General features: G+C 38.3%; 1 protein-coding gene across 21 annotated transcripts in view; it reads right to left on the bottom strand.

Moving 5' to 3' along the window:
* ELF2 (E74 like ETS transcription factor 2) overlaps nt 1-27,367 on the bottom strand; it is a 97,453-nt gene that overhangs the window by 17,957 nt on the left and 52,129 nt on the right. For 6 of the 21 annotated variants that reach the window (XM_069557080.1, XM_069557077.1, XM_069557079.1 and 3 more), the window contains one exon: nt 27,127-27,229. The exons of 8 other annotated variants lie outside the window; for them this stretch is intronic. Coding sequence is in view for 4 of the 13 variants with exons in the window: in XM_069557066.1 (XP_069413167.1) it covers nt 1,476-1,533 (58 nt within the window). In the remaining 9 variants the exon portion in view is untranslated. Of the gene's footprint in view, nt 1-1,475; nt 2,108-27,126; nt 27,286-27,367 lie in introns of those variants that run through there. 7 more of the 21 variants (XM_069557078.1, XM_069557075.1, XM_069557081.1 and 4 more) reach the window with 4 other exon arrangements.

Below are 27,367 nucleotides of genomic sequence, written 5' to 3'. Positions count from 1 at the left end.
AAACTACTAACTTCACTACCTAAAAACAATGGATGGAAAACAGACGGTAAGACCTTTCCCAGCAATGCTCTTCGATGACTATTCCCCATCTTCCAATTCCCATCGATGGCGATATGAAACAAAACCCAGGGAAAGGAATATTTATGTTCACTACAGTAAGTAAATCGTACTCAAGCACTGCTACGCCTATTCAGGACTCTCACTGCGCTGTCTGCTATTAAGTAAAGCTGCTTTTTCTATGTAACTTAAGTCCGTGCCCTTCCGCTGCAGCAGTGGCGCTGCACATCCCCCACCCCCGCGGCCACTTCCGTGTTTACACTCCTCTTCCCTCCAATTCCATGCGTACATTGTCAGCTTCACTCCCGCCCAATCTTCATTGGCCCAGCGCGGGCCCAGAGTCCCGCCCCCAGAAACCAACGTTCTTATTTGGAACAACTCAGCGAGCAGATTGGAACCAGAGGGCTGTCAATCCCGTCCGTTCTGTCCTCTCCGAGGCGCTTCCGCTAAGGTGGGAGGCTTGGGGGGGAGGGGAAAGGGGGGCAATTCCTTGCGGAGACTTCCCTAGGGCCAAGACTCCCTCCCGCCCGCCCCACCTTCACCCACTGTTTACCAAAATAAACGTTCTTCTCTGACGCCCCCAACGCTCCGGGGCAGGGGTACAAAATACATTCCGTGTCTTTTCTATTCTCCCCCCCTAAAAAAAACAACCCACGAGGGAAGGGGAATAAACCTACTTCTCCACTGCCGCCCACTAAACGAGGAAAGGGAGGCGGGCCCTTGAGAGAAACACCACCCCGGGCAGCTCCACGTTATTAAGTGACCCTTTCCAGAACCGTTACTCCTGAGACCGCACAAGGTGGAGATGTGAAGACGAGGGTCAGAGGTTTTGGGGTGTTTTTTTTTTTTTTGGCGCGTATCGATCTACCGGACATGGCCCGGGGCTGCCTCGTCCATGCGGAAGTCGAGGATTTGTGGACCAAGTCTGAAAGGAGGACAGGGCGGGAGTGGCGAGCGTCCACCCGAGAAGCCGGCCGCCCCCGACCGCGGGCAGTAGCGGCCTCTCGGGTCAGACAGCGTGGCAGGCGCTGCCGGGAGACAACAGCTTCACTCACTTCCTGGTTCCTCAGCAACTGGGGTGAAGCGCACAACTCGTCCGCCCCCGAGTCCCCAACTTAACTGCGGTTCCGTTCCCCGGCACCCGCTGCCAGCGCTCCGCCCGGCAGCTGCCGCCGCTGCTCCACAAACCCACCCTAAAGCGACAGCGCCGGATTCGAAGCAGGTTACTCTCCAAGGTGATCACTTCCTGATTCGTCGCCTCCATTACTTCATTCACTACCCCCCTTTCCCCCGGCCGCCCCAGTGACTGATGGACATGGTCCCCCCTGCACTGACCGCTACAGGGGAGCCACCCCGCCTCCTGTGCACCCCCTCTCCTGCTACACTGATGCACCGGAGTAAAGTTCCCCTGTCCTTACCAGCCCGGATGAGCAGATCCAGCTGGTTCGTGGGTCCCTCATGCAGAGACGTCGCCATGTTTATCCCGGGGCTGGAGCTGCTGCTTCACATTGACTTACACCGTGAGCAGCGGCGGCAGGGGAGGAGGCGGAACCCGCGGCCGGAGACACACGCCGTGTGGCCGACACACACTCACGCACTCACACTCTCAGACGCCCGGATCCTTGCGCGTCCTCCGACAGGAAGCCGAGGCCGGCCCGCCTCCCGCCGCCGGGCTGAGAAACCCCACCACCTAACGGCAGGGGCGGCGGCGGCGGCGGTGGCCGCCTCGGCTGGCAACGCGATCCTTCCGCCCCGCGCCCAGACAGGAAGTCCCGGACGCCCGCCCCGGAGAGCGGCCGCGGCCCGCAGCCGAAGGGGACACCTGAGGCTGGAAGTCGCCCCGGGAGCCGCGGCTAGGACGAGGCCCCTCGGCAGGAAGAGGCACATTTCACGCTCTGCGGAAGAAAAGTCTGCAGTTGTCCCCACTCTAGAAAAGAGTCATTAATCAAATTTTCTTTCTGGAAGAGATCTAATCCTAGTCCTGCAGCTGTAAATAAAGGTAGCTGTTTAACTTGTTTGGCCGTGTCAACGCTTATGCTACATGTAACCCGTTCACTTGAAAGGCTGCACTTGTTTTAAAACAAGAATACCAACTAAAAAAAGTCATACCCGGAAAACATTGTAAAAGCTTTCCTTGAACAAAGTAAGGAGCATCCAGTTACTCTCAGGGACCGACTTTGTCCTTTCCCCTCTACAGAAGTGTTAGCACTCTAGATAACTGTTTATTAACAAACAACAGAACATGCCAACGTCTGAGAGATTAGATTATCCTCCCCAAGTTTGCTAGTCATGAAGTTTATGTACCCTCATATTTATATTTGGTTCATTCTGAAGCAAATGTATTTCACATCATCTACTTAATTTTAAAGATCTTTTTGATAAAACTAACCTTATTACAAATAACGTACATATTTAAATATAGTAGAAGCAGGAGCTAAATTGCCACAGTGACTACAAACTTACAACACAAGAAATCAAGCCTATAAAATGACTTAGATGAAGCTTCATTAAACACACACACACACACACAAAATGCTTCCTTGGTTTCAGAGTTTCGTAATATTAAAAAAAAAAAAGTTGCCCTATAGTTTCTACACAAAACATAAAACAGTGCCTCCCTCCGGAATAAGTGTTCAAAAAGTATTTGCTGAATTAACAAAAGAAAATTTTGTTACTTATTTTTAATAACAAGATCATTCTTATGATCTAGATTGAATGAACTATGCTGATAACTACAGAACAAACTTTTTCCAGTGGTAGTACTAATACAGTGTCCTTTTACAAATATTTGCCCAACATGTCAGTGCAACTTCAGAGTAGATTACACAGTCCATGACTTTTTTCTTTTCTTCTAAATACTCATTGATTCCTTTGGACCTTTCCCCTAGTCCTACCACCATAATCCCCAGCCTCCCCAAAAAGAACCTATCTGCCATTTCCAAAATACAACCTTCCCTTAAACCAAACAGCGATTTCTTTCCTGTAGTTAGGTAAACTTGCCACCTATTGGACAAAAAAACTGTATGATTGGTCGTTTTTAATTTCTAGTTAATTTAAAATAAGGACATCCATCTACAGGCAGTATCATAAACTGAGAGCTTCCAGATGAAAGGATGATAAGGAATACTAAGGAGCTAATTTCTAGCTTTAGACAGAACACTGAAATTGAAAACAAACCCGAATTTCCACTCTTATCAGTCAACAGATATTAATGTGTTTTGAAAGGAAGAGAGTGAGGTAAACTAAAGGTTTATTTTTTCTGGAGGCAACAGTCTGACTTGGCTCAAAAGGAAACAAATTATCTTCTCACTGTGGGAGCCACTTTGAAGCCTCATACATAACTTCCATCTTACTGTTTGCTTCTTGAGGTATATCTTTTAAGGAAGATAACAGTGTGTGTCTGTGTATTTTACTCTGGGTATATCTTAATTAAGGGGATTCCCTAGTGGCTCAGTAATTAACTGCCTGCCAGTACAGGAGATGTGGGTTTGATCCCTAGGTAGGGAAGATCCCTGGGAGAAGGAAATGGAAACCCATGCCGGTATTCTTGCCTGGGAAATTCCATGGACAGAGGCGCCTGGTGGGCTACAGTCTATGGGGTCATAAAAGAGTCAGACATGACGCAGCTACTAAACAACAACAGAATCTTAATTATACAGACCCATATCTGCCTTATATTTTAACTTCCAAGGGAACAGAAGCTGTGTCTATTTCTGCATGATACTTCACAGTTAATATATAAACATATATAATATTTATGAAATATTAATACAAATTATGTAGAAAGGCTAGAAAATATTCCTATATATGTAAAGCTCTTATAGAAACTTTCTATAATTCCCTAGAGTTTAATGCAATTCTGTTTTGGTCCTATAACCAGGCTTTCAAAAGCCATCAATATAATAGGAATAACAAGCAAGATGAGACAAAGTTACAAAATGGATGAAAAGTTAAAATACACTTTACTATTTTAGAAATTATAGCTGCTGGAAACATAAACTGGTACACATTTTCAAGAAAGCAATGACTGTCAGATATCAAGAGTCTTAAAGAGGTAAATATATACTGATCTAGAAAATTCATTTCCAGGGCCTAGCTTGAGGAAATAACCAAGAAATTCAATGGATTGTTTTATTAAAAACATGTTCAAAGAAGTTTTAACAACACGGTAAAATGTTAAAATATAAATGTGGCAGGACTAAAATATAATGCATTTCTTCCATACAATATCACTCAAGCCATGCAGACTGTGAAAATGTGTATATAATGCATATGTGTGTATGTATACACATTCACATACATACATCTGCATTTCTGAAGTCTTAAAGATTAAGCAGGTATTCATAGGCAGCATTTTAAAAATTGAGTAAGAATAGTTAGGTTAGCATGATAGAAACTTTACAGCAAATTCATATCCTGCTCGTAACATTGCAGAATGACATCCTCTGTATCAAAGTACTGCTATGATCTAGTAGGGAAAAAAGGTAAATAATAACTTTTACTAAAATCAAAGCCACCAGGGTAAGTGCTTTACCTTCAGTTTTTTCACTTATTCTGCTTTACATTTCTGTAACAGATATTACCACTGTGCTCATTTTTAGATGAGGAATGTTGAGCAAGGTCATGGTGTTCAACAGAAGCAGAGCCAGGATTTGAACCCAAGAACTCAAACTCCAGAGCCTTTACTCTCAAACACTTCAGTTCAGTTCAGTTCAGTCGCTCAGTCGTGTCTGACTCTTTGCAGTCCCATGAACTGCAGCATGCCAAGCCTCTCTGTCCATCACCAACTCCCGGAGTTCACTCTAACTCACGTCCATTGAGTCAGTGATGCCATCCAGCCATCTCATCCTCTGTTGTCCCCTTCGTCTCCTGCCCCCAATCCCTCCCAGCATCAGGGTGTTTTCAAATGAGTCAAATCTTCACATCAGATGGACAAAGTATTGGAGTTTCAGCTTCAGCATCATTCCTTCCAATGAACACCCAGGACAGATCTCCTTTAGGATGGACTGACTGGTTGGATCTCCTTGCAGTCCAAGGGATTCTTAAAGTCTTCTCTAACACCACAGTTCAAAAGCATCAATTCTTCAGCGCTGAGCTTTCTTCACACCCCAACTCTCACATCCATACATGACCACTGGAAAAACCATAGCTTTGACTAGATGGACCTTTGTTTGCAAAGTAATATCTAGGTTGGTCACAACTTTCAACCCAAGGAGTAAGCGTCTTTTAATTTCATGGCTGCAATCACCATCTGCAGTGATTTTGGAGCCCCCCAAAATTAAGTCTGACACTGTTTCCACTGTTTCCCCATCTATTTCCCATGAAGTGATGGGACTAGATGCCATAATCTTCGTTTTCTGAATGCCGAGCTTTAAGCCAACTTTTTCACTCTCCTCTTTCCCTTTCATCATGAGGCTTTTTAGTTCCTCTTCACTTTCTGCCATAAGGGTGGTGTCATCTGCATATCTGAGGTGATTGATATTTCTCCCAGCAATCTTGATTCCAGCTTGTGCTTATTCTAGCCCAGAGTTTCTCATGATGTCCTCTGCATAGAAGTTAAATAAGAAGGGTGACAATATACAGCCTTGATGTTCTCCTTTCCCTATTTGGAACCAGTCTGTTGTTCCATGTCCAGTTCTAACTGTTGCTTCCTGACCTGCATGCAAGTTTCTCAGGAGGCAGGTCAGGTGGTCTGGTATTCCCATCTCTTTCAGAATTTTCCACAGTTGACTGTGATCCACACAGTCAAAGGCTTTGGCATAGTCTCTAAGGCAGAAATAGATGTTTTTCTGGAACTCCCTTCCTTTTTCGATGATCCAGCGGATGTTGGCAATTTGATCTCTGTTTCTTCTGCCTTTTCTAAACCAACTTGAACATCTCGAACTTCACAATTCACGTATTGCTGAAGCCTAGCTTAGAGAATTTTGAGCATTACTAGCATGTGAGATGAGTGTAACTGTGCGGTAGTTTGAACATTTTTTTTTGGCATTACCTTTCTTTGGGATTGGAATGAAAACAGACCTTTTCCAGTCCTGTGGCCACTGCTGAGTTTTCCAAATTTGCTGGCATATTGAGGGCAGCACTTTCACAGCATCATCTTTCAGGATTTGAAATAGCTCAACTGGAATTCCATCACCTCCACTAGCTTTGTTCGTAGTGATGCTTTCTAAGGCCCACTTGACTTCACATTCCAGGATGACTGGCTCTAGGTGAGTGATCACACCATTGTGATTATCCAGGTAGTGAAGATCTTTTTTGTACAGTTCTTCTGTGTATTCTTGCCACCTCTTCTTAGTATCTTCTGCTTCTGTTAGGTCCAGACCATTTCTGTCCTTTATTGAGCCCATCTTGGCATAAAATGTTCCCTTGGTAGCTCTAATTTTTTTTTGAGGACATCTCTAGTCTTTCCCATTCTGTTGTTTCCCTCTATTTCTTTGCATTGATCGCTGAGAAAAGCCTTCTTATCTCTCCTTGCTATTCTCTGGAACTCTGCATTCAGATGCTTATATCTTTCCTTTTCTCCTTTGCTTTTCGCTTCCCTTCTTTCTGTTCACAGCTGTGTGTAAGGCTTCCTCAGACAGCCATTTTGCTTTTTCGCATTTCTTTTCCATGGGGTGGTCTTGATCCCTTCTCTCCTGTACAATGTCACGAACCTTTGTCCATAGTTCATCAGGTACTCTATCAGATCTAGTCCCTTAAATCTATTTCTCACTTCCACTGTATACTCATAGGGGATTTGATTTAGGTCATACCTGAATGGTCTAGTGGTTTTCCCCACTTTCTTCAATTTAAGTCTGAATTTGGCAATAAGGAGTTCATGATCTGAGCCACAGTCAGCTCCCGGTCTTGTTTTTGCTGATTGTACAGAGCTTCTCCATCTTTGGCTGCAAATAATATAATCAGTCTGATTTCAGTGTTGACCATCTGGTGATATCCATGTGTAGAGTCTTCTCTTGTATTGTTGGAAAAGGGTGTTTGCTATGACCAGTGCATTTCCTTGGCAAAACTCTATTAGCCTTTGCCCTGCTTCATTCCGTATTCCAAGGCCAAATTTGTTACCCCAGGTGTTTCTTGACTTCCTACTTTCGCCTTCCAGTCCGCTATAATGAAAAGTACATCTTTTTTGGGTGTTAGTTCTAAAAGGTCTTGTAGGTCTTCATAAAGCCATTCAACTTCAGCTTCTTCAGCATTACTGGTTGGGGCATAGGCTTGGATTACCGTGATATTGAATGGTTTGCCTTGGAAACAAAGGAGACCATTCTGTCGTTTTTGAGACTGCATCCAAGTACTGCATTTCGGATTCTTTTGTTGACCATGATGGCTACTCCATTTCTTCTAAGGGATTCCTCCCCGCAATAGTAGATATAATGGTCATCTGAGTTAAATTCACCCATTCCAGTCCATTTTAGTTCGCTGATTCCTAGAATGTCAATGTTCACTCTTACCATCTCCTGTTTGACCACTTCCAATTTGCCTTGATTCATGGACCTGACATTCCAGGTTCCTATGCAATATTGCTCTTTACAGCATCGGACCTTGCTTCTATCACCAGTCACATCCACAACTGGGTATTGTTTTTGCTTTGGCTCCATCCCTTCATTCTTTCTGGAGTTATTTCTCCACTGATCTCCAGTAGCTTATTGGGCACCTACTTGACCTGGGGAGTTCCCCTTTCAGTATCCTATCATTTTGCCTTTTCATACTGTTCATGGGGTTCTCAAGGCAAGAATACTGAAGTGGTTTGCCATTCCCTTGTCCAGTGGACCACATTCTGTCAGACCTCTCCACCATGACTCTCCCTTTTGGGTGGCCCCACACCGCAAACACCTCCCCAAGCTCGTTTATCCGTTATGATGCATTTAGTACCTACTTTTCTGAAAATTCCTTAATATTCCTTCCTTCAAGAGGTAGAATATAATTTCCCTCTTTCTCTTTGAGTGTAGGCTGAACTTAATGGCTCACTTCTAACAAACAGAACAGAACTGAAGTGATCATACGTGACTTTAGAAAGTGCTTGATCTCTTGCTTTTGGGTCAATCTAAGGAAGCATCTCTGTGGAGAGGCCCATTAGACAAGGAACAATGGCATCCTGCCAACGGTCCTGTGACTGAACTCTCTAGGACACAAACCCTCCAACCCTAATCAAGCCCTCAGGTGATTCCATGCTCATGAAAGATCCTGAGTTAGGAACCATGCAGGTAAATCAATCTCCAATCCTTAATCTCAAAAACTAGATAATATAATGTTTATTGTTTTTAACTGCTAAATTTGGGATGATTTGTTAATCAGCAAAAGATAATTAACACAGAAAAGGAGCAGTTTCAACTCCCAACTTGTCACATTTTACAGCTTAAAGAAAGAAGGAAAAAGTTTTAAAATGACCTGTAACTTTCAACTACAGAGTCCTGAGCAGTTCTTTCCATGTCTGTCTGTATAGTCTGAGCATCAATTCTTTCATCCTCCAGCCTCTCCATTTTAAAAATAAGTAAGTCATCAAAATATAATCATTACCATTAAAGTCTAATATGAATGAATGAACAAATGAATGTATGTGTACTCAGTCTTGTCCGACTATTTGTGATGCCATGGACTGTAGCCCACCAGGCTAATCTGCCCATAGAATTTTCCCAGCAAGAATACTGAAGTAGGTTGCCATGTCCTCCTCCAGGGGATCTTCCTCTCAGAGGGATCCGGCACTGGCAAGCATATTTTTTTTTTTAAACCACTGAGCTACCTAGGAATCCAGGTCTAATATAACTGAAAATAATTAGATACGCTTGGGTATTTGAATGATTTTACGGTCCTGGAATAACCAAGATGGTAAAAATTCTTTAGAGGTATGTAAACATACAATTGTGTCTTATACCATACCGATTTTAATGTTTTTAGCTTATTCTGGTTATTTCCTTTGTATTTTTTATTTAGAAAAGAGAATCATAAAATGTTATGGTTGAAAAGACCATATCACCTAGAGATTTTGCAAAAATTAAGGACCTGAACTGAACATCATGATCTCTTTTCCTGACTTCCATGAATCAAATATATTACACTTTAAAACCAAATATGTAACTGTGTGCTCTATTAGATACACGTACCAAGGGCAACAGGCTTTAAAAAAATTACAGGTAGGAATCAAATGAAGGAGACATTTTATCCATTTAATGTCATATACTTTTAACATCCTTTAATTTTGGAGAAGGATAAATACTTCCTATTTTAGTGATAGTAACTCTGTAACCACCAATGGTAGGGTTATTTGAGAAACACCAGCTTTATCCAATGCCCTATTTTACACATCAGGAAACTGAAGCCCCAAGAAGTTAAATAATTTAACCAAAATCACATGGTAGCTTATGATTTAGAGGTTAAAAATTCTACAAAATAATCTTCTATAAAGAAGTTACAAAACGGATGAAAAGTTAAACCCATTTTACCATTTTATAAATTATAAAGTATTGATGTTTTACTTTTTAATGTCAAAGCTAGAGCAATGGTTAAGAGTGTTCCTGAGAAATTTTTAAAAAATTGAAAAAAATTTTGAGCAGTGAATGGTGGGAGAACAATAAGAGGGGGTCAGTCTAAGCTTTTCTGATACAGCCAAACTAACAATGAAACTCAAAGCTGGGGTATGGTGTGTTGGGCATGTTTAGCAGGGAAAAAAAGGGTCATGAAAAGTAAGGTTTAAGAAGAATTTATCTATCAGGACAACAAACTGGAATAAAGAGATTTAGGACCAGTAAGTAAAGCTCAGTTCATCAATACTGGGAGACAGACAAATACATACAGGTGTGCAAGTCTATAGCTTTACAAAGAGAAAAGATAGACTATTTCATATGTTTTTAAACCACTGTGGTTAATTCTCTATTTTTATTTATCATACTGATACATTTCATTTAATATTATAGTTAGGTTTTATAAAATATTACTATAATGAAGATGTTTGAACCCACATTATATTCACATACCCATTCATTTATTCAACAAATAATTAACCAGCACTTACTTTTAGCAAGTAAATATTGTAGGCACTCTCTACAACACTTTCTGTTGTAGGCGCCTATAGTACATCTGGTAGCACTGAATTAGGTAACAAACAACAAAAAAAAATTAAGCCTTCTCAGTTCACACAGAACCTCTACCAAGGGTGAAATTCTTAGACAACTGTGATATACAAAATTGCCTATATATGAAATTAGAGTAGTAATGAGTACATCCTACATTTACATGTATAAAAGCCTTTATAAGGTATGAATTTTTGATAGGGGGTTCATAAAGGAAAAATTGTTAGCAAAATGTTTTGTTAGCAAAAAATAGCATTTTTTTCTGAAGAAAAGAACTATGACTATTCAGATTCTCAAGGAGGTCTATGACTCCCAAAAGTTATTTTATCATAAAATTTTCTCCACATATGCATTTATGGACCATAAAAACCTATGATGAGTAAGGATCCAGAATGTACCATTTTTGAAACTGATAATCTAGCTTAGTTTTATTCACGTTTTCTGCATTTTACTTAAGCTATCCCTGGGCCAAACTCTCTTTGAGCCTGCTGATTCTTCACTTTACAGTTTATACTAAGCAAAAAACTTTCTAATCCTTAGCAGCCACTCCTAGAACAACACATCAACTGATTATTGTAGCTGGTCTTTTCTAATGGATGTTAGACAAATAAATGTCTTCCAAAAGCATTTATTAAGTAGCCTTATGTGTATGACACCATACAAGGTGAGTTAAAATGGTTAATCATCTATTTTAAACAACATTTATAACAACTGATTTCAAGGACTTGGGTTCTTTATTATCATTAGGGAATGTATCTTGAATACTCTAGAAATTGTTTTCAATTCCTGTAAAAGTACAAGAGCTATAAATGATTCTTGTTTAGCATATTTATGAGAATATGTACAGTGGAGTTCTTAACTAAAATATACTGCAACTGTAAGTCAAATTCTATTTTGATTCTAAAAGGAATATTCAAATTAACTAATTTCTTCTCCTATTACAATATATCTTCTGCACCTACCCACTGAAAAGTTCTTCAAAAGTCCCTTCAAGCTTTTAACTGCCAAGCAAGCCCAAGGACCTCCTCTTAGTTTTCACCTGACTCCACCTCTTCAAACAAATGACATTTTTGACTGTCCATTATTGACCTTCTTCCCTTCATATGACTTTCACAATAATAGACTGTCTGGCCGTGTTTTTTTCCTATTTTCTTCAGCTGACTTAACCTACATCTGCACAACCCTCAAATGTGACTGTTCTTCCAAAGCATAAACCTTAGCCAGCTTCTCTCTTCATTCTCCACTCTCTGAAGAATGACAGTTAATATCCACGCACCACCATGACTTTCAATATTATTTCTGAACTAACTCAAAAATGAGCATCTCTAGGCTTGACTTAATTTTTTTTTTTTTTTTTAGGTCTAAGTTCTAATTTCCAGTTGTATGGTAAATGTCTTTGTTTGGATAACCCAGTGGTATCTAAAGGTCTTTTACCTGCAAATCTCCTTTGTTTCCTCTATCAATAACATTACACCATCCCAGGCTAGAAATCTTGAGTCATCTGTCTGTGTTCCTAGTTTAAAAAGTCATCTCTTAAGCAACCGAGAGGTCCATTGACAGATGAATGGATACAGAAACCGAAGTACATATATACAATGAAGTATTATGTAACTATAAAAAAAGAACACATCTGAGTCAGTCCTAATGAGGTGGATGGACCTAGAGTCTATTACAGTGAAGTAAGTCAGAAAGACAATACCATATATTAACGCATCCGTATGGAAGACACAGACATAGAGAACAGACTTGCGGACACAGTGAGGGAATGTGAGGGTGGGGTGAATTGAGAAAATAGCAAAGAAGCATGCACACTACCATGTGTGAGAGAGAGCAATTGGGCATTTGCTGAGCGACACAGGGAGCTCAGCCAGGGCTCCGAGGCAACCTGGAGGGGTGGGGTGCGGAGGAGAAGGGAGAGGGTTCAGGACGGAGGGGATCTGTGTATTCCTGTGGCTGATTCAAGCCAGTGTGTGGCAGAAGCTGATACAATATTGTAAAGCAATTATCCTCCAGTAAAAAAAAATTTAGAAAAGAAAGTCATATAATTTTTGAGGAAATTTTAAAATGTATGTGAAATTATCAAAAAACATATATATATATATATATATATATATATATATATACACATATAAACAGACAGTTCATGGCCCTCCCATCCAGAACAAACTGTTATAATTTTGTTATTTATACTTGAAAGTGTTGTTTCTCCCTAAGAAATAGTACATTACAAATGAAGATAATAACACCTTTGAGAATATCCCCAGTCTTCATTCAGCATTCTATCTCTCCATGAGTATCTGTGTATATTCTTCCAGCATATTTTGTATACTTTTATGTGTTCACATGTGTGTGCATATATCACAGCATGACATACAGTATTATTTTACGTGCTTTGCATACATAAGTGACATTATACTACATATGCCATTCTAAAATTTGCTTTTTTCATTCAAGATTTATATTCTATCCATGTTATTATAAGTAGATATAGCTATGCTTTTTACATACTTCAGATTATCCCAGGGCATAAAAATACCCCATTTTGTTAAAAAATTATCTACTGATAGGCAAATAAAGTTGTTTCCATTTTTTATTTTATAAACAATGCTGCAAAAAAAGAATCTTATCTATGTTTTCTTAAGCATGCATGCTACAGTCTCACCATAGTACATACCTGCAGGATAATTTTTAGGTCAAAGAGTAAGTGCATTTTTAATTTATCTGTTACTTTTTCCAAAGTAGCAGTTTAAGTCTAAAATACTGCTAGTAATGTGTCCGAGTTCCCATTTTTCTTCCATTCTTGTCAATACAAAATATAATCAGACTTTTTAAATGTTTGCCATCTGCTGGATGGCGGGAAAATTTTCATTGCTGTATTAATTTGCATATACCTAATAAGGACTTCCCTGGTGGCTCAGATGGTAAAGCATCTGTCTACAATGCGGGAGACCTGGGTTCGATCCCTGGGTCAGCAAGATTCCCTGGAGAAGGAAATGGCAACCCACTCCAGTACTCTTGCCTAGAAAATCCCATGGATGGAGAAGCCTGGTGCTGGCTACTGCCCATGGGGTCGCAAAGAGTCGGACATGACTGAGCGACTTCACTTTCACTTTTCAATAAGTACTGAGAATAAACATTTTTTCATATACTTACTGCCCATTAACATTTCTCCTATGAATTTTCTATTCATATCCTTTGTCATCTTTCTACGACACTTTCTGTCTTACTTATGTGTAGAATGTTAATATCTAGTGTAATAACACTAATTATCTAGTATATACTAGATAATAATTCAGACAGGTGTTCCAAATATCTTCTCCCAGCCTGCTGTTTGACTTGACTTTAGTTGGTCTATGGTATCCTCTGTCCTACAAAAATTTTAAGTTTTGATACAATCAAACTAATGTGTGCTATCACTTACAGTGTAAATAGCCCATAGAATAAAACGGAAATCATAAAGTAGTTAAGAAATATTTAGAAATTAATTACAATAAAAATAAAACACGTGAAACTATATGCAACACAGCTAAAATAGTACTCAGATACCAGGAAATGAAAAGATTTAAAAATAAATAAGCTAAACATTCAGCAATAAAGACGGGAAAAAAGAAAGACTCACAAAATCAAAAATTGGTTTTGGAAAGGTTAATTAAACAGATAGACCTCTGCAAGAGTTACCAAGAAAAGAAGGTACAAATATGATACAAGAACAAAAAGGGAGAAATAACCATACATATAATAACACAAAAATAATAAATCAGGATTATGAACATTACACACTAACAAAGTTGAAATCTGAATGAACTGTATAAAGAACCTGTGTAAGTTGTATAAGGAAAAAACTGAATAGAATAATAAGCAGCAAAGAAAATGTAGTCTTAAACCTCCTTTACATAAACAAAAAAAAATTACAGGCTTAAATGTCCTTTTAAGAAAATTCCAGCAAAACTTTAAATTAATTCTTATCTTATAGCAGAAAAATTTAAAAAGTGAAAGCAACCTAGATTATTTTATGAGCCTAGTGTGATCTTGATTCCAAAATTAGATAAAAATAATACAAGAAATTATAGTTCCATACTACTTATGAAAGGCCCTTGCTAAGTCACTTCAGTTGTGTCCGACTCTGTGCAACCCCATAGACAGCAGCCCAACAGGCTCCCCCATCCCTGGGATTCTCCAGGCAAGAACACTGGAGTGGATTGCCATTTCCTTCTCCAACGCATGAAAGTGAAGTCACTCAGTCATGTCCGACCCTTAGCGACCCCATGGACTGCAGCCCACCAGGCTCCTCCGCCCATGGGATTTTCCAGGCAAGAGTACTGGGGTGAGGTGCCATTCCCAGGCCCTTAACTAACAGTAAAACAAGAGCGAAATGATGTATCCTCAAACGCAAGGAGAGTTCAATGCCTAAGAATTCTTCAATTAACTGATCATATTAATGAAGAAAAATCATAACTTATCAAAGAATGCTGAATAAGCACCTGATAGGATTCCATGAAAAACTAACACAAAAGCAAAACCAATGTCCTGCATGGAAATTCCTTAACCTGACAATAGATTATATACTGAAACCTACAACAGACACTAAACTTCAGGTTGAAACTTCAGATTCGCTCTCAAGATTTAGGAAGAAAACAGGAATGCGAATGAGAATGTAAATTGGTACAGCCACTGTGGAAAACACTATGGAGGTTTCTCAAAAAAGTAAAACTAGAACTACCACATGATCCAGCAATTTCACTCCTGGGTATATACTCAAAGAAGACAAAAGCATTAATTCAAAAAGATACATGCTCCCCCATGTTCACAGAAGCATTATTTACAACAGTGAAGATACAAAGCACTCAAAGTATCAATCAACCTACAAATGGATAAAGAACATGCAGTGTGTTTATGGAGACAAACACACACACACACACACACACACGAATACTGCTGCTACTGCTAAGTCGCTTCAGTCGTGTCCGACTCTGTGCAACCCCATAGACAGCAGCCCACCAGGCTCCCCCATCCCTGGGATTCTCTAGGCAAGAATACTGGAGTGGGTTGCCATCTCCTTCTCCAATGCATGAAAGTGAAAAGGCAAAGTGAAGTCGCTCAGTCGTGTCCGACTCTTAGTGACCCCATGGACTGAAGCCTACCAGGCTCCACTGTCCATGGGATTTTCCAGGCAAGAGTACTGGAGTGTGCCATCCTCAGCCACAAAAAAGGAATGAAATTTTGCCATTTGCAACAACATGGATGGACTTGGAATGTTATTATGCTTGGTGAAATAAGTCAGAGAAAGACAAATACTGTATATCACTTATATAAGAAATGCAAAATAATTAAACTAGTTATTTTAACAAAAAGAAACAGACTTAGATAAACAGAAAACATACCAGTGGAGAATGGAGAGGGGGAGGGGCAAAACAGGAGTAAGGGTCTACAAGAGGTACAAACTACTATGTACAAAATAAATAAGCTGTTATAAAGCACAGGAAACAGCCAATATTTTACAATACCTATAAATATAGCATAACCTTTAATAATTATGAATCACTATTGTACATCTGAGACATACAATGTATAAGTTAACTACACCTCATTTAAAAATTTTTCTAATTAAAAAAAATTTTAAGAGAAAATCCATTACAAAAAAAAAAGAAATGCCAATTAATATAACTACTCTCTAGCATATTAGAGTTGCTTGATCAACATCTTAAGAAATAAAAAAGAAGATGATTGGAGATTAGAGAGAAGAGGGCTGAGTTGTCCCAGCTGAGACTATCCTAGGCCATTAAGCTCCCAACTGATCCACAGACAACCACAAACAGGAGAATGAAATGTGGCAGATGTCTATCAGGGAGAACTGTGCAGCAGTTAGAAACAACAGACTGGATACATACAAAGCAACATGAGTGGGTACTAAGAACAGCAAAAACAGACTTACTAAAAAACAGATTAAGATACATGATACCATTTCTATAAACTTTAAGTTTATACAACAGGATATATATACAGTTGTTCAGTCACTAAGTCATGTCCAACTCTTTGCGACCCCATGGACTACAGCACGCCAGGTTCTCTGTCCATCACTATCTCCCTGAGTTTACTCAAACTCATGTCCATATATACAGTTAATACACTAAAAAATACCCATTAATCAAATTAAATTTGATGGCTATGAGGGAGGAAAATTGGATTTTTACATAAATAAAAGTGATAAAGAGGAATAAACAAGTCAATTAAAAATAAAGTATGAAACATGGATCTATTAATATTTTACTTTTCTATAAAAAGCTAGCTGTCCTAATATAATTTATTGAATAATTCTTCCTTTCTGTAAGCCCAGTCTATTACATACCAGGCATAAATGTATGCTTACTGCGTTTCTGGGCTCTCTAATCTTCTATTCTACCCAACCACTCATCTGTGGGCCAACATCACATTCAAAAATTTTATATAATTTTATGCATAGGAGGGTAAGTACCACATATTTTGTTCTTTTGCAGTATAGACTACTTTTGGATCTCTATCCACAAGTTTGTCAATTCCACCAAAAAAAGGTCCTCTTAGAATTTTGACTGGAATTGTATTGAATTTATACATGACTCTTGAGAGTCCCTTGGACCGCAAGGAGATCCACCCAGTCCGTTCTGAAGGAGATCAGCCCTGGGATTTCTTTAGAAGGAGTGATGCTAAAGCTGAAACTCCAGTACTTTGGCCATCTCATGCGAAGAGCTGACTCATTGGAAAAGACTGATGCTGGGAGGGATTGGGGGCAGGAGGAGAAGGGGACGACAGAGGATGAGATGGCTGGATGGCATCACCCACTCGATGGACATGAGTCTGGGTGAACTCCGGGAGTTGGTGATGGACAGGGAGGCCTGGCATGCTGCAGTTCACGGGGTGGCAAAGAGTTGGACATGACTGAGCGACTGAACTGAACTGAGGAGAAAAATTAACAGCTTTACCATGTCCAGTTTTCCATGTGTTTATGGATTAAAGATTAAAGGAACCAATAAAATCGGTTTGGTCTGTTTTTCCATTGTTTCTTAAGGAAGTTGTTGTATCTCTTCATTTAGTTATGTCCCTCCATAAAGTAAAGTTCTTATTTTCATACAGGTATAGCATATACCTGTACCTAATTAAATTTTTTAAAACTATGTGAAGGGGGTCTTTTTTGTCTCATTGCTCTGGTATCACAGCAAGCCTGATGAACCTTCTAAGCAATTTTAAAATCTATTTGTTGTTGTTGTTAAGTTGCTCGGTAGTTGTGGTGCACAGGCTTAGTTGCTCTGCTGCTGGAGGGATCTTCCTGGACCAGGGATTGAACCCATGTGCCCTGTACTATTCTTTACCACTGGACTACCAGGGAAGTTTAAAATAGTGTATTTTGAATGATACTGACGTTTCCAGACATTGTTGAGATTTTGCTATGACAGTTAAAAACTGACCTGAATATAACTGGAAAAAAATATACAAGGTTGTATTTTATTTAGTTAGGTACAATGTTCTATATATGTCTAGTTTATCAAATTTGTTAATCCTGTGGTTCAGTTCTTTGATGTCATTTTAAATTTTGTGTCTGCTTAATTTGTCAGTTTTGACAGAGGTGTTTTTAAAATCCCAGTTTTGTAAACACATCGACTTAGCCTTGCAATGCTTAAAGTTTTTACTTTATTTTTTGGTGGTAGCTTGCACAGCTTGTGGTATCTTAGTAGATCTTCCTGCAGTGAAAGCAAGGAGTCCTAACCACTGGACCACCAGGTAATTCCCAAACATTTTTACTTTAAATAATATTACAAGGCTATGTTGTTAGACACATATAAGTTTATGATGATTATATTTTCTGGACTGTTCCTCTTGGCAGTCTGAAGAGCCTTTGGCCCAATTAATTTGTACCCTGAATTCTATTTTAGTACATTAGCTTTATTTGGTTAGTATTTCTCTGATAAACATGTTTTTCCATTGTTTTTATTTAATTTTTTGTGTATCTGTTAAAAATAGCAGACTCATGTTAAGATCACAATTGGTAATTTTAATATAATTGATGTTTTGGACTATTTCTACTATCTGGATCTATGATTTGCATTTCCATACTTTTTTCCTCCCTTCTTCTGTTGCTTTTTTGTTAGATTGGTTAAAAATTTAATTTATTCCCTAACCTACCCCCCAATTTAGTACTTTGGAAGCCATACTTTCTATTTCTATTATTTTAGTATGCTCTAGTTACTTAAAATAAATGTTCTTTTCACTTCTCACCTTCTTCAGATCATGTTTCACACAGCTCCTATTTTATTCAAAGGCCACCAAAATCTGGTTCCACTCTATCTTTCTAGGCTCATTTCTCTCAACCATGTACATCTATGAAGCCTAATTAAACTACATTACTTATCAGTTTAAACTACAATACTTATCAGCTTCTAAATAAAATACAAAATTTCTGAAATTCTGTTCTGGTTCATGACGTTTTCTGATTCATTCATTCAATCAACAAATATATGTTACTCAAAACCCACTTGGAGCCTGGCTTTGAGCAATACCAGTAAACACAACAGATATGGTCTCTGGCTTTATGAAGCATGGGGTGAAAAGATTAAACAATAAATATAAACATAAAAAGTAAAACTTCATGGATTCAGATAAATGTTAACTGGGAGGTGGCGCCCATCTTGCTCTCTATATTCTCCAACAGCAGTCACTGGAGAACACAAACACCAGCAGGTGGCACCAAACCACCTAAGTCTGACCTTAGACTGATTTGGATACCTTATTCTGAATTCCACACACACACTTCCTCATCCACACAGACTGACTCGGGTCATTTTATTAAATTCACAACAATGGCATATTTCCAATCACGTCGGTGATGTGAATTTTTTAGAATTACTTACTACTTTATCATGGGAGTTTATTGTATCATAAGTTCTGTAGGTGCCAATCAAAAAAGAAAAAAGGAATGGGAGTCTCCAACAAAATAGCAAAACTGTCACAGCTGAGACTGAAGAGTATCAGCTAAAGGTCCTCTCTCTGAGAAAGTGACTTTCAAACTATATCTGAAAGATGACCAGGAATTAAAAGCTAAAAAATGCAAAGTAATGTGTTCCAGAAAGAGAGCAGCATGTATGAGCACCCTAGGAAGATAAAGCTTGATTTAAAGGAAAGGTGAAAAGAGAACAGTGTATGTGTATGTCTGGGGTAAGGGTACTGGGTAATTCATCAGAGTATAATGCTTATGAGCTTGGGCCCTGGAGCCCTAGCTAACTTACCATCTGACTTATCATGACTTTAAGTTATTGTTCCACCACTTAAATAGCTGTCTAGCTTTAGAAAGGTTATTCAGCCTAGGGTTGCTAAAAGTATTAAATCTATTATTATATAAAGCCCTAAGAACTATTCCTGGCAATACAGTAAAAATATATTAACGTTAAGAGTTTTGTTGCTATTATTGTCGTTATTGTTTCTAGATGGATGAGAGGAGACAAACTATTCTGTGTCTTGAAGGCCATGTTAAAAGTCCTGAATATTGGGATCTCCCTGGTGGTCTAGTGGTTAAGAATCCACCTTGCAATGCAGGGAACATGGATTCGATCCCTGGTAGGCGAATTACGATCCCACAGGCCCCGGAACAACGAAGCCCATCTGCCTCAACTACTGAGCCCAAGAGCCACAATTACAGAGTCCAGCGTCTGTACACCACCAGAAAAGGTCTCACATGATGCAAGGAAGATCCCGAGTGGTGCAACTAAGACCTGACACAGCCAAGTAAACAAATAAATGAACCTGAAATTTATCCCAAGCGCAGTCAGAACCCACTAAAAGGTTTTTCAGGAAGGGAATATCACATTTCAATTTATAAATTATTTTTTAAATCAACATGAATGAATTGATTAGGGCTGGGGGCAGGAATGGAAATAAGATCTACCGGAAGACCAAAGGTCATCACAATAGCTCATATAAAAAATAACCACAGGTTGGACTAGGCTAGTAGCAATAAAGTTGGAAAGAAATTGTTAGATTTATGATATATTTTGGTGGTAAAACTGATGTGATCTGGTAATGGACTAGGAGGTTAAGGGAGGAAAGGGTATAAATGATGACTTCCTACAATACCCAGCCCCAAATCTTGAATAAAGTCTTCCGTACTGTGTGCGCTTTAATGACTGTCACTGTTTTTTTTTTAACACTTCTCAAATGAGAGTTATCTTCCCAAGTTCAGCTAAACTATGAACTTTCCATCACAGGAGCTAATAGCTGTCTCCTCACAAGACTCTTTACATTATAAAGAGCTATTTTTCTAAATATATATTTTCCCTAATAGAGGCAAGTTCCTTTATAGTCAGTCAAGGCTGTATTTCTTGTTCTAGCCCACATTAAAAAAAGTGCTACATGCAGTACAGGCAGTCTTGAATAACCCCACAAATGGTCTCAAAGCCAAGGCAACTCCTCAAGTTCTTTTCTTTGCTTGAAAGGAAATTCAGTTTGCTTTCTTCTCCTTTCAATTATTCTATCTTTGGGGATTCTGTTTCCCTTTAGATTAGTTGCAGAATTAACTAGTTTTCATTGGCATCCCCATTTCCTGAAGCCACCAAAAACAAGTATTTATGGATTCTTTTTGTTGAAGTGTTTGCTACTAATTCTACTGAAAAATGAAAGGTAACAACAAAATTAAACACAGGGTTATATTATCTTATAATAGTGGTCTTTAATTTATAGTTCCTGACTCCCTTTGTGACAGGGTAAACTGAATGCCCCTTACTTTTATTCCCAAGGATGAGGTTCACCAAAAGTTCTTTCTTTTTTTGTGTGTGAAGGCCTTTCTTCCCAGAATATTGCCTGTAGATGAAGCCTAGACATAATAATCAGTGTCTTATCTCAAGAAGATAACTGGAACTTCTAAGGGTCTCCTAGTTAGGCATGTAATGCAGCAATCAAATTAAAAACAAATGCTATTCTGCCAGCCTTGTTTTTTCCAAACCAAATGGCTAAAGCTTACCGCTGTAAATCCAAATAGATGCTAACTGTGCTAACTATTTGAGTTCTTTCTCCTCTTCAACCAAATCCTTGGTTCCCTCTTCAAAACAATTTTGCATTTTAAATTATTATTCTAAGTCTTTATTTTACGAGGATTAAGTTGAAGGAAAAAAAGGTAGGAAAAACAAAACAAAAACAGGATTCAGATTCTCCTAAAAGTCGCATCAAACAACATGCATAATAAGAACTCCTTTTTTGCTAACTGCTTTAGAGACCTAACTCTTTTCTTTCGATGTAAAACTTTCTAGGTTTACCTTTTGTAAGCTCATCTAGTCATAAGAAAATCTCTAAATTCTGGCTAACGAATAATTCATTTTGTTCAAATATATTCTTAAAAAACTCCTGGAGGATAACTACTTATTATCATGACTCGGTCTTACAGAAAACATATGAAAAGTATTTTCATCAAATTAAAAATTTTTAATTGTTCATTCCTTTTAAGTAAGATATATATTTTGGCTGATTTAAAAAGTAAAAGGAAATCAAACAGTTACAACCAAATGCTGAATTTAAATGTGGAGAATATGGGATACCCATTATAAAAATCTGTACTTCATCTTAATAATGTCTAAGAGAAAGAAAGGAAATTAGCTATATTCCTTCTTTCCTTGATATACTTACTCAATTAAAAAATTACAGAAATGTAAAAAAAAATTTAAATAAAAACTAATCCTATCTCATCTCCTAATCCCATTCCCAGATTGTAACTAAGCACCGCAAACACCGTGAGTTCTTAGCCCCATTCCCTGATTTTTTGTGAGTGGGAAGAAGTCACTTATGCTTCTGATGGCAGTATTTCCCCATGATTTTTTTTTTAAAAGGGTGAGATTGACAAATGCTTAATTCCATTTGACTTGCTTCTCTGTCCCTAAACCCTTTGCCTTAACAGTCAACTATGCCCTTTTGATAAAATTTAAATATGACCCACCACAGTAGAAATAATTCAATCTAGAACTTACAGACTAACTACTATACTTGGTTATTTTTTGTCTTTCCTCACCTTTCCCCAAGCTTATCTACTTAATACTATTATTTCCTCAAATGCTTGATTTTCTCAACTTAGTTGGTAAGCATCTTTGAGGCCAGCCACCATGTTATAGTCAACTCTGAATCACTTACTCCCTAGGAGCTGTGAGTACTTTGCATATAATAGGTACTTTGTACACGATGGATATTAGTTCACCAGTATCACAACTATGCTTAAAAACTGACATATGGAGGAGGAAAAGGGAGAATTTACCTGTTGCTTCAATTGCTTAAAAAGAAATGGTTCATGAATTTATTATTTTAGCTTAACTGAAAATACTGACTGTAAAGAACAATTTCAGGAGTTGTTAATTTATGTAATCTGCCTTGTGATACAGAAATTTTACTCTAAGGGGAATTTACATGTTTTCTCCACTAGAGCCTGAGCACTGCCTGAATGCAGACACTGCCTCTTTTGTCTATCGCTCTAACCCCGTGCTTTAAACAGTGAGAGCCACTCAGTCGTGTTCAACTCTTTGTGACCCCATGGACTATGCAGTCCATGGAATTCTCCAGGCCAGAATACTGGAGTGGGTAGCCTTTCCCTTCTCCAGGGGATCTTCCCAACCCAGGGACCGAACCCAGGTCTCCCACATTGCTGGCGGATTCCTTACCAGCTGAGCCACAAGGGAAGCCCATGCTTTAAATAGTACCTGATATATAGCAGATGCTCAATGAATGTTTACTGGTGAATTAATTAATAATAGTAATGCACTACATCATCTCATACAAACCTGAAAGAACTTTAGTATGTTTTCACCCTCAACAGCTGGAGAAGGCAATGGCACCCCACTCCAGTACTCTTGCCTGGAAAATCCCATGGGCGGAGGAGCCTGGTGGGCTGCAGTCCATGGGGTCGCTAAGAGTCGAACACCACTGAGCGACTTCACTTTCACTTTTCACTTTCATGCATTGGAGAAGGAAATGGCAACCCACTCCAGTGTTTTTGCCTGGAGAACCCCAGGGACCGGGGGAGCCTGGTGGGCTGCTGTCTACAGGGTTGCAAAGAGTCAGACACGACTGAAGCGACTTAGCAGCAGCACCCTCAACAGCAATCTTTGTGATGGGTAAAATACAACACAGTAAGAAACTACAGTATTAACTGAGTTCTCACAGTGGCAGAAGCTCTTTTAGCGCTATCATTCCCAACAGTCAAGAGAATGGTTCTCAAAGTATGAATCCTGGGCCAACAGCATCAACATCATTTGGGGACTTGTTAAAAATGCAAATTCTTCAATTCCACCCCACTGAATCACAAATCCTGGAGGTGAGGCCTAGCGATCTGTATTTTAATAAGCACTCTAGATGATTATGGTGAATACTGAAGTTTGAGAACCACTAGTCACAGAAATTTTTTTCATGGAAATCGAAGGGATCTCAAACCAACAAAAAAGTAAAGAAAGATTAGATGAGGCTTTTAAGAAATGTACTTGATGTACAAACACTAGAATATTTTTAGAATAAGTTAAGTCAAGCCATTAAGTGGCATGAAAAACTACCACTGTACAGTTAAGAGGTTTTTTCCTTTTCCTTAGCAGAAATCACAAAACTGTATTCAATAAGAAACATATTTAAAGTGGCTTTCAGATCCCTACTATGAGCTATTAAAGAAAGAGAACAGAAGTAGTGCAGAATGTGGAGAAGAAAAGGAAGATAAGGTAGACAGCTAAAATATGACATGAATGAGATAGAGGAAAACTGTCTTTCAGATCCACCTGAAATTTAGCACCTTACTTTTAAATGAAGTACAAACTACAGTAGTTTTCACAGTCACATTATCTGTGACCTCATGACCAACAGAAATCATAAAATATTTTCATATTGTATTATAGTTATTACATATTTCTCAAAATATAATTGATGGTCATCACCACTTTGAAATTATAGCAGTAAATTTGATCTGCCATTAAATCTCATTATTTAATACATTATTAAGGAAACATGTATTAATAATCACAATTAAAAATAGCCTGAAAGCTATATTTCAATATATTTGGTTCCTTGGTATTCCTAGGTATTTTATATATTTAAAAACATTAAATATGAGAGAAGGTCCACAGGCTTTACCACATGGCCAAAAAGGCCCACAATACAAAAACATTAAAAAATCATGCAAAAGCTAATAGTTAACAGTTGTGTTAAAAGTGTTCTTGTTCTTAAGTTATGCGCCCCTTCACAAATCTGAGAAAATGTATAGACCCTTTCCCAAGTTTACAACAGGGCATGAGGCGTGCAGAAGGGACAATGATTCTTCCTCCTGAAACAGCACTATATCAAAGCACCCATATCTTGATTCCTAAAAGAAACGCTAGTTGTGCTAACTTCTTTAATCTCTATTAACTTTTAGCTTAGTATGGGCAATGAGCACATCTATAGCCCAAATCTGCTGAGGCAGACAATTTAGTGGAAAGTGAATAAGAATAGTCAACTAGCTTAAAATTAGGAAACTGAATGAGGAGCTAAGGACTTCAGTCGTTATTTCAGGTAATGCTTTTATTGTCTTACTTTACTTTTCATTTACAGTACTCAATATTTTGGAAACAAATTTGTATAAAAAACATACTTTGTTTAAAACCCTTAATAAAGCTTCCCACCACCTTTTAGATAAGGCCCAAAAAACAGATATAAAGGTTTCAGAGTCCTCACCAGTTAAGCTTTTACTTCTTTCGCTTCATTTTAATCCCCTTTCCTTGCCATAAACCATAATCTAGCCATATTGGATACCTTTCTGCTAATTAAATACACTATGTTCTCCTTCCTCCAGACTTTCAGACATGCTATTCACTACATGGCTAGTTACTTCACACCTTTCAAACCTGTTTAAATGTCACTTCCTCATGAAGGCATTCTCTGACCTCCTAGCCATTCCTCTGCTGTATGCTCTCTAAACCTTTCATCAATCCTACCATAACACTAACTCATCACATTGTATTGCAGCAATGTGTTTAACTGTTCATCTTTTCCACAAAGCTGAAAGCCTGGTGAGGGCAAAGGCAGGGTCCTGCTTATCACAAGAATTTCAGCTCTGAGCCTGACAGGCTGTAGGTCTGCAGTAAGAGCTGGGAGAGGAATGGATTTGCCTACAGTTTTAAAGCATTCCTATTTGTATGCCTAAGAAGCCTGAGCTATCCCTACTTTGTAACACTTGTAACCTTATATGCTACTCATTTAAAATTTTATATAATCTGCATTTAACCCTCTCCACAGTCTGAGTTAATAAAACTGTATTACTTAGACACATTGTTATATATAAAATTGGAAGTTATTAGTGTTTAAAAAAACAAGTCTGAGTGCAAAGAAATGAATTCGACTAGTTTCCCAAACTTAACAAATATCCTTTAATGATCTACTGTCTGGATATACTTATCTTACCTTTTATATAAAACAGATGTTTCTTGAAAAGTATACAAATACCATTTAAAATCATTCCTTGTGTTTTATTAATTGATGGGGTAATTCTTTGCTTTTGACCACTAGAAATCTGTGGCTATTTAAAGAAGCCTTTAAAGGATCCTGTTCTAAAATGATAGTTTAAAAGCTTTCTAAGTCACAAAATTCAATTAAAAACTGCCAATTATGATAAAATTCTACTTTTTTTTTTTTTGGCCCTGTGGTGGCTTGAGGAATCATAGCTCCCCAACTAGGGCCCTAGCAGTGAAAGTACCAAGTCCTGACCACTGGACCACCAGGGAATTCCCGAACTACCTCCTGAGTTAAGTAAAAGCATAATATTAGAATACTTTTTCATCTTCTATACTCTCCATAATTTAAAATTGTATCTTATGGTTATTTTGTATACTTTTAAATAATATAATTAAATGGTGCTTTAAATACCCTCTCTCAAAAGACAGTAAAGAATTTAAAGATCTTAACATACATAGGGGAGAAGGCAATGGCGCCCCACTCCAGTACTCTTGGCTGGAAAATCCCCAGGACAGAGGAGCCTGATAGGCTGCAGTCCATGGGGTCGCTAAGAGTCAGACATGACTGAGCAAGCAACTTCACTTTCACTTTTCACTTTCATGCACTGGAGAAGGAAACGGCAACCCACTCCAGTGTTCTTGCCTGGAGAATCCCAGGGACAGGGGAGCCTGGTGCGCTGCCGTCTATGGGGTTGCACAGAGTCGGACACGACTGAAGCGACCTAGCAGCAGCAGCAGCATATATAGATATCTCCACAACTGCAACTCATCTCATTTTTCATAAACCAGATATTTTGATATCTAATTCGAAGATAATGGGAATTTCAGGAAGATTCATAACTGCATGATAACACAGTTCATTAATTCTAAGACATTTTTTCACATTTTGGAATCTCTGAAATCGGTGTATTTCACAATTGATGATATCCTAAAATTTATAATTGCCAGCATTTTTTCTTTCAGCGGTCTAAAAATGTTTCTTACTTTTGATGGCATCTGAGATTAAATGAAACACTGTCAATAAAATATTTAAAACTTTTCTCTAATAATGCTTTCTAACTAAATAATAGTGTAATTGTAACTCAAACAATTCTAGAATCAAAACTAAATAAACTTAAGATTTACACTTTACCTTTTTAGAAAACTAGTGACCAGGCTAAACTCAAGAAAATAGATGACTGAAAGAAAACACTTCTCAAAAAGTTATTTTAGGAAAAAGTATAGATTAGTAGCAGAAATAACAGACATGAAGAAAAAAAAAGAAACAGACTTGAAGATGTTCAGTCAGTAGTAACTCCAAGGAAGTGGAGGCAGGAAATAGCTCTAGAGTTTTATCCATAAAAAGAAACAAGTATTAGGAACAAGACAGGGGATTTAATTTTAGATAGCAAATTATTTAGGAAGAAAATAACTATTTTAATCTTTCTCCTATAAGGAGGACCCACTGTCAGCCTTTAAACAAAAATATGGTAGAGGGAGTAGAAATAATTATAATTAAATGTAAATTGTAAACATTCTTAATAAATTAAAGACCAACCTACCAGCATTGTCTTCCTTCTGGCTCAATCTGTTTCCCCTTCAGGTAATCCTAGGAAAGGGGCTCCTTTTCAGATCCCCAGTTTTTCATGTCGATCTTCTACCTCCCTGTGGCAACAATATTTTCTAATTAAAAGAGTCCTCTTGTGCCACAGGGAGGATTTCTGACGGTATAACAAATACAAACGTTATTCACAACTCATCATGAAGTCAACCTAGTCTTGAGATTCTTCAAAAACGAAATTT

This window comes from Ovis canadensis, chromosome 17 (genome assembly GCF_042477335.2).
Source record: "Ovis canadensis isolate MfBH-ARS-UI-01 breed Bighorn chromosome 17, ARS-UI_OviCan_v2, whole genome shotgun sequence".
Classification (NCBI taxonomy): domain Eukaryota; kingdom Metazoa; phylum Chordata; class Mammalia; order Artiodactyla; family Bovidae; genus Ovis; species Ovis canadensis.
Note: the sequence above shows the minus strand (reverse complement) of the source record. Positions and strands in the feature narration are given on the sequence as shown.